An 8,300-nucleotide genomic window follows, 5' to 3' on the forward strand; every position below is an offset into this window, starting at 1 on the left:
TAAACTGCAGGAACATGCCTGCACCACACGTCGATAAACTGCAGGGACATGGCTGCACCACACGTCGATAAACTGCAGGGACATGCCTGCACCACGCACCTCACCAAGGACGGGCACCTACAAGTCAGGACTGCACGCTCGGGCATTCATCTCTGAGACATGAAAACTATGTTCATATAAAGCCTGTACATGCGTGTCCAATGTGGCGTTATGCATAGCCTCTCTGCATCCTTGAGAGGGCAAAGCCCGGATATCCTTAGTGAGAGTGGTCATTCTCGCTACCATTTTAAGAGGGTTGCCTTCACCGTTAGCTACTACTCAGATCAGGCTCTGGAGAACCATGTTGAAATAATGGAAAACAACAACAGAACCCAAAACAAAACAACAAACAAAACAAAAAAACACATACACTCCTGCCAAAAAGACAGAGTAAAGCAACCCAGAAAATTCAAGCCACACTTCAGATGATTTCATTTCTATAGTATTCTACAAATGAAAAAAAAATAAGTCATAGAAGAGATTAGTGGTGGACAAGGGTTAGGGCTAAGGGAGAGGTGGCAGTCATAACAAAGAAATGGACACAAAGGTCCAATGGTTTATCTTCACTGTATTAATCCTAGCATCCAGCTAGAAATACTGTTTGAAATTGGGTAAAGGATATAAGGGCTCAGTATTATAAGTGTAATGATTAAAAAAAAAAAAAGAGTCAAGAGGAAAGACTACTCCCCCCCCAAAAAAAACCACATTATTGACAAAAACAAATATTGGGAGCATCCAGCAGCAGGCAGCGTCCTGTATACTTCTGCTGGCCTGCAATCCACTCTGACCACCTCACTCCCCACATACTCATCAGCGGTACATACGCAATCTGGGCACAGCTACAGACTGGACCCAAGGCAGCAGACGCTGGCTGAAGGGTTGGAACCCAGAGCGGTGTAAGTATCTCAGCATGGCGAGACGAGGTCACGGATCCAAACACCTGCGGGAAGAATTTTTTAAAGGGGGCGCGGTCAGGAAAAATGCTAGACAACACATTACATTCTCAACTGTTGCTCCCTCTCTTAGCGTAAAACTGTGACTCACGTGATTTAAACTTTGTTATATTAGAGAAACGACCACCTCCTCAGTGTTACAGGAATAGGAAAAAGAACAAAGAGCTTCCTTCACTCCCCCCCCCGTTTTTTTTTAAAGAACTGCTTTACTTTTTATATACCAAACAGTAATTAGATACAATGAATATTTTGAATGATAAAATATTTTTAAGATATAATGTTTGAATGTCAGTATTAAATCTTCATTATATTTCCTTTCCTGGTAAGGGCTCTCTAATGATTAACAAATCCAACCTCAACAGCAGCCTGCCACTGTCTCCCAACCGAACGTGGAGGCTCGCAGAACTGAAATGTCAGCTTGGTTCTTGCCAGCACAAGAGGAAAAGTGGGGGGCGGGGTGCAGGGGAGGGGTCCTGGTTGAGGCAGGAATCTAAGGTAAACTCTGGAGGTCAGGGGGGGTAATGTTTGTAAATGGCTAGCATCTTATTATTGCACTTATTATTATGAATGTATGTGTGTGATCTCCACAGTGAGGATGTAGTGGCCATGAAAATTTTCTTATCCTGGGTCAAACCTAAGGTTTTAGACAAAGAATGTCCCACACATAGACATACAAAAACCCAGTAGAGGACTCACTCATTCTTGTAAGCACATAGACAAGTCTATCGTTACTGAGCTCTTATGCTATAAGGCCACTGGGGTTTCACAAGATAAGAAAAATAACTGCATTTCCTTTAACTTGTGCTTCATAGACTGGGGGATATATTCCAAATCCTATGTGTGTCTATGTGTGTGGTGGTGGTTGGGGTACCTGCAAACATGGAGGTCAATTCAAGTGTCTTGTTCTATCTTGGTCCAACCTGTTTTTTGTTTGTTTTTGAGATCAAATCTCTGAATGAATGCAGAGTTTGCTGTTTTGGTCGGGCTGGTGAGCCAATGAACCTGCTTGTCTCCTTCCCCTAGCTCTGGTGTATCACCACACCCAGAGTTTACATGGGTGCTAGGGATCCGAACTCAGGTCTTCACGCTTGCACAGCAAGCACTTTCCCCACTCAACCTTTTCCTCAGGCCCCCGGATCCACAGCAATGCACCGTTCTACAGTTATTCTGCACGGAAGCGCAGACACGGAGAGAGAGGAGACGACAGGCTCACTCTGCGGTAAAACATATGGCGGCAGGCTGATGAGTGCACGCGGTGAGGGACGGCTAAGAGTGACACACTTCTGGTGGCAGCCCCTTTGCACCGTTCTCTGCAGTTCTAGCCGTCAAAGCTGAACATAATCCTCTAGGTGAGCTGGTTCAGGCACTGTTGCTCTCCACAAATGAGTTATCAACTTCCCTTTGGTGCAGGGTACACAGACTGGGGAACACGACTTTAGAGTTGGGCAGACTTGGGTGTTAGCTCTATCCTGGCCAGGGGTATGACTTTTGGAGGTTTACTTGGAACTTTGTAAGCCTCAATTTCCTCGTCTGTAAATGAGGGATAATAACGGTTAGGACAGCATGAGATCACTACGGGAATCATGTCTGTCTCCCTCCTCTACCTTTTAAAAGGCACAGACACGTCTTCAGCTTCCCACTTTTTATTCCCTTCAGCGACACAAAAAGGTCAAAAGAGCCACTCACGGGCAGCTGAGCAGGTACCATACTCCTGTAATCCCAGCAGTTGGGGGTAAGGAGAGGCAAAAAGATCAGAAACTCAAGGTCATTCTCGGCACGTAGCCAGTTCAAGGCCAGCCTGAGCTCCATAGCACCCTGGGTCAGAACAGAACCTGATCTAATCACATACATGTTTCTAGATTGTTTCCCCAATCATCGGGTCTTCCCTTGTACCTTGTCTCTGTCCCCTGTAGGTAGCCTGTTCTTTCGGTGCAATGGACTGGTTCAACCTGGCAGTTTACTGTGCCAGCAAAAACCAGACAAGAGATATAAAGGCCCAAAGTGTGACTGAGACGTTTTTACATTTTAACTCAGAACATCTCTCAAGTACCTATCCACAACTACACTGAAAGCTCTTATCTCACTTAGAGAAGTGAACTTCAGTCTCAACAAACCACCCAGAAAAACACATGCTGAGTTCATGGTTCACTACTTAACAAAAAGACAAAAGCCCAAAGATAAATGCCCCTGCCTCAGAGGGTGGGGGAATAAAGCTGGGGTGAGGCGTGATGAGTGAAAATTCTGAGGGCACCCTGATTGTGCCAAGAGATAATTACCGCACGCAGGGGCTCTTGGGGTAACCCTGGCTGCAGGGAGTATCAACCATGCACAGGCCCCATATGTCAGGGCGTGAGCACAGACAACTGCAGACCCAGGCCGTGGGGGTGTGCCGGCGGCTCATATCAGGTGTATCACTACTCACAGCGCTGGGGCACTGGAAGCCGGTTCAGGATCTGGGTGAGAAGGGGCTGCAGGGTCTTCAGGCCTCCACCTGGTTGCATACCTAAGAGATCGCCAGATACCCGGGGCCTCCTATGCCCCGCACAGGGAGCTGTGCACCAGCATCTCAGAGCACCTGAGTGTCCCCAGCAGCCACCACCCCCGACCCGCTCCCATCCCCTCCCCCGTGGATGCGCCACGCGTGTCCTCCACGCCCCGAGTGCACCCTCACCCAGTGTCACCCGCTCGCCTACCTGCTAGCAGCCGACCCCAGTCCCGGCCCACTCTCCGCGCCTGCTGCCCTGGCCTCCGCCTTTTCTTCCGTCTACGTCCCCGCTCTCCGGCGTTGCGTCAGCCGCGTTAGAGTGAACCCCGGCCGCGGCGCCAGCGCCGTTGACGTTAGGCGACGGGTCCGACCCGAGCTACGCCGCGGCGACGGCGCAGGCGCTTCTGAGAATCGCGCCCACGCTCCACGTGGCGGCCCCCTCCCACCTCCAAGCGCGCCCTAAGAGTATAGGGGCGGGGCTCCGGGCACCCAGACAGGAGCCGGCCCAGGCAGCTTCCCAGCCAGGTGGAGAAGGGGTTGGCTCCCAGTTGCTGATGGAGTTGGTAAGGAATGCTTGGCAGTGATCATCTGTACGGCAGGCTCGCCTGAAAAATAGATTGGATCAATTAAGACCCCCCCCCCAAAAAAAAAAACAAAAACTGGCGGTTGAAAACAAATGGCGCCATAATAAAATAAGTTGGCACCTAGTTATCCGGAAATAACAGCCCAAGTGTTTTCCGCAAAGGCGGTGGTAAGAATACTGCATTTTAAAACAGTGTGTTTAATCTCTAATAACTGATTATTCCAAAGCTGAATGTGTCAAGAGCGCAAGCTGTCTTCTTCCCAGCTGGCTGTTCTCCTCACATCGCACATAGGCACAATGTGGTTGGAAGTTGGTGCTTTGTGCTTTTGTAGTCCTGACAAGTCTGCTGAACCTATTAATTCATTTTCTCATTCAATAAAGGGGGCTTACCGCCTCTTCAGTCGCCCCCAGAATTGACCCCCCAGTGCCAAAAAGAAACTTGACTGTTGACAGCATCCTTGTTAAGCTGGATGCAGTTCCTGCAATCCCAGCATTCCAGAGGCAGAGGTCAGTTTCCCCATTTCCTAATCGCCAATCTATTATAAAAGAGTCTTAAAGTCCCTGTTTCCTGCTTCTTTTCCACAGGTGAACCAGAATCTCCAGAGGCAGGGCTCAGTCTGTGTTTTATCTTAAAGAACCCCAGCAGGATTTTTGGGAACCTATTTCCCATGCTGGGTTGCCTTGCACAGCCTTGATGCAGGGGGCGGGGCTTGGTTCTGCATCAACTTGTACTATGCTTTGTTGACTCCAATGGGAGGCCAGTCCCTTTCAGAAAGGAGATATAGGAGGAGTGGGTGGGGGAGAAGGAAAAGGGGAAACTGGGGGAGGGAGCGAGAGGAGGGAGGGAAAACTATGGTTGGGATGTAAAATAAATGAAAAAAATTAATAAAAAGAAAGAAAAAAAAGGCCAGGCAGTGGTGGCATATGCTTTTAAACACAGCACTTGGGAGGCAGAGGCAGGTAGATCTCTGGGAGTTCAAGGTCAGTCTGATCTACACAGCGAGTTCCAGGACAAGTTCCAGGCTTCAAAGCTACACAGAGAAACCCTGTCTAGAAAGAAAGGAAAAAAAAAAAAAGAACCCCAGCAGATCACAAAGTGACAGACACATGGGAACGATTCTAGACAGGCCTGGGATATTGACTACATCAACAAAAAGGGAAGTTGGTCATTGCACACAATATTCCTGCACATAATAAACTGAGGGTTTTTTTTTTAGAGGATATCAGGTTTCTTCAAAATATAGTATTTTCTGATTATAAAACAAGATGTCATTTTGACATGTAGTCATTTAAGTTTTGTTTCCCATTCACACATATATGAACATTTTTATTTTAAAAAAATAGAACTATAGAGTATCTGTGATATTTTGTAATTTGTTTTGGTCACTTAAAATTTTAAGTGGAGCTCAGTGGCTAAGAGCCAACCATCATCCTCAGGCATGTGTATGGTACAGAGAATACATGCAAGCAAAAAACTCAAACATATAAAATAAACCTAAAAGAAAATTTTAGAAGGTTCCATTTTAGTTAGATAGAAATTTTAAGAACAGACTAGTTTCATAGTCTTGGGTGATGTGGGATGTCTCTCTATAAGCTGTGAATATGTTTTATTATCACTGGTTAATAAATAAGCTGATTTGGCCAATGCCAGGCAGAACAGAGCCAGGCAGGAAATCCAAGCAGAGAGACAGGGAGAAAGACGGCAGAGTGAGGGAGATACCAGCAGCCACCAGAGAAGCAAGATGTGAGGTAACAAGCCACAAACCTTGTGGTAAAATACAGAATAATAGAAATGGGTTAAGTTGTAAGAGCTAGTTAATAATAAGCCTGAAGAAGCTTCCAGTGACACTTGGGCATAGGAGAACAGAGTGGGGGACTGATTCCGGAAAGAATCAGTATCTGGCTCCAAGTGTCAGCTAGCCCACAATTTAGGATTATTAACTTTTAAGTACTTAGCTAGATAACCCCTATGTAACAAGACTCTGTGGGGAACTGTGCTGCCAGCTTCCCAAGTCCTGTCTGCCCTTAGTAGTAACTGCTGTGAGACTTTGGCCTCTTTCAGAGAAACTGGTTATTTACTATGACAGTTGAGATGGGATATACAGCCAGATTTTCTCTCCTGAAGCAGGGACGAAACTTTGGGGTTCAAAGCACTAATACATGGTAGAACAGAAAACTTTCAATCCTCTCTGCCTGGCTTTCAGATTCCCACAGGGGAGCCTCCATCTGTTTCATCCATTCCGTAATTTTCCTATGGTAAGTTTAGTCCATGGAAACACCTGGGCCTCCCAGGTTCCCAGGTCACTTCCCCGCTCCCATTCACTTTCCCAGGCCCGTAGATTTTGATGTTTCTGCCAACCTCATTACGAGGCGAAAGCCATGTTGACTGTCTCTCTCCAAACAAACGTGTATCCAGGGGCACACACCACGCAGAGGCAGATGGTGAGGACTGCATGTTTCACTGGAGTTACTCTTCATGTTAATCTTCAATGTTCGATGCTTGATGTTTAAAATAATTATATATAATGGCATTTATTCCCTCAAAACTTTTCTTAATTAAAAGGACAGTATGAGTCTTTAAGTTTCAAATTTTTCCTATTAATTCTCAACCAATTTGTCTTCACTCAAGAATAGGAACCCATGTCTTCAAGAAAGCTCTCTGCATGTTACTATCTGTGAACTGGCCAGGCAGTCAGGACTCTGTGCAAACCACCAAAGACTTACCCTTAAACAGATTTGTAATAGATGCCACGGGCATAAAATTGGAGTGAAGGGGAGTATCTCCCTAGGAAAAAACACAAGCCCCGATTTGAATACTACTGTACAGTTTAGAATCCTAACTCCCCTTTAAACATCACATACGGTGTATCACAGGGTGTCAACTTCTGCCACGATGCCACTGAGCAGAACAGAGTCTCAGTTGCTTGTATTTCTCCACACCACCAAGACAGAATGGAACGGTGCGGTCATTTGCTAGTGAGAAGATGGGATTCCATCCATTTTGGAAAATGAATAGAAAGAACAATTTTCCTACCTCAGGTCTGGGCAAGGAGTGTGGCCACACTTTGGCAAAAGAGCCAGACAAGATATAGAGCCAGCAGTTTCCTGGCTTGAACTGTCAGCCCTTCTGAGATGACTCTGGGTGACAGCTCTCAGGAACATGGGCCTGAGAGCAGCGGAGATGCTGCACACATTCAGACAGAATACGATGTGAAGAGACGGAGACTGGGGACTGGCAGGCTTGAGAATCAGAGAACCCAGTGTCTACCTGGAGGCCTGTGGAGCCCTAAGCAGAGAGTTACAATGATGGAATATTTTTAATTGGATTTTTGGAATACATCTTCAACTTATAAAGATTCCTGGCTGGGCATGGTGGTGCATGACTTTAATCCCAGCACTTGGGAGGCAGAGGCAGGGGATCTCTATGAGTTTGAGTCCAGCCTTGGTCCACATTGAGAGTTCCAGGCCAGTCAAGGTTACACAGTGGGAAAATGAGGGAAATTTTTCCTTTAGTTAGGTTCTGCTTCCCTAAATGCCCTCCTGTAATCATGAGAAAGCAAGGACCTCGTTAGCCAACACAAGCAGGCTGTCTTAGAATTTCCCATAGGGAAAAATGAAACCTGATCGCTCTCTCTTCACTTAGTCTGTGAGCTGAGAACCCCAAGTAGAAAGATGCACAGGATGAGCACAGGGGAGGCTGAGTCCTTCTGAGCCCTGGCCCCTCTGTTGAATGCCACTTTGAAAGGAAAGAAGAAATCAAACGGCAATTTCCAGTCTGTTTGAGGTTGATCCCTTGGTGGCTCTGGCTTCTGAGTAATGTCCACAAAGTTCACAAGAGTTGTCAAAGGTACTTCTATTCCTCTCTGGTGCTCCTACAGGAAGAGAGGCAAGGGTAAGTCAATTCCTTAGAATTCCACAGAATCTCCACCAGAACTATTTTCTTTGGACTGAAAATAAACATGCTCTAAGCAATATACATCTTCTCCTGGAATAGTCCTGTGTAGTTCTCTTTGTGTGAGATATAAGCAAACACATTTCTAACAGCCCATGGCCCCAGAACTGTGAACAGGTAAACCTAAGGATTCAGTCTCAGAGCCTGGCACACATGTCCTTGGAGGGTAGAGACAGGAGGATCAGGAGGTTAAGGGCATCCTTAACTACAGCAAACTGGAGGCCAGTCTGGGCTATACAAGACCCTGTCTCAAAAGAGACTTTCACTGTCTCTAACTAGCCAGTCTGG

At 46.5% G+C, this 8,300-nt stretch overlaps 2 protein-coding genes across 4 annotated transcripts in view; both read right to left on the bottom strand.

Annotated features, from left to right (window-relative positions):
* The window catches only part of Aldh18a1 (aldehyde dehydrogenase 18 family member A1), a 36,126-nt gene extending 32,292 nt beyond the window's left edge, over positions 1-3,834 (bottom strand). For both annotated transcript variants that reach the window (XM_026781486.1, XM_005352258.3), the window contains exons 1-2: positions 3,686-3,834; positions 864-979 (exon numbers count right to left, since the gene is read on the bottom strand). In XM_026781486.1, coding sequence (XP_026637287.1) covers positions 864-951 — 88 coding nt within the window. In that variant the 5' untranslated portion in view covers positions 952-979; positions 3,686-3,834. The remainder of the gene's footprint in view (positions 1-863; positions 980-3,685) is intronic.
* Positions 3,835-3,924: 90 nt separating this feature from the next.
* Tctn3 (tectonic family member 3) overlaps positions 3,925-8,300 on the bottom strand; it is a 16,552-nt gene continuing 12,176 nt past the window's right edge. Inside the window, exons 14-15 of one of the 2 annotated variants that reach the window (XR_003377316.1) lie at positions 6,785-7,932; positions 3,925-4,082 (exon numbers count right to left, since the gene is read on the bottom strand). Coding sequence is in view for 1 of the 2 variants with exons in the window: in XM_005352259.3 (XP_005352316.2) it covers positions 7,696-7,932 (237 nt within the window). In the remaining variant the exon portion in view is untranslated. Of the gene's footprint in view, positions 4,083-5,850; positions 7,933-8,300 lie in introns of those variants that run through there. The other variant, XM_005352259.3, reaches the window with a different exon arrangement.

Source organism: Microtus ochrogaster, chromosome 8 (genome assembly GCF_000317375.1).
Source record: "Microtus ochrogaster isolate Prairie Vole_2 chromosome 8, MicOch1.0, whole genome shotgun sequence".
Classification (NCBI taxonomy): domain Eukaryota; kingdom Metazoa; phylum Chordata; class Mammalia; order Rodentia; family Cricetidae; genus Microtus; species Microtus ochrogaster.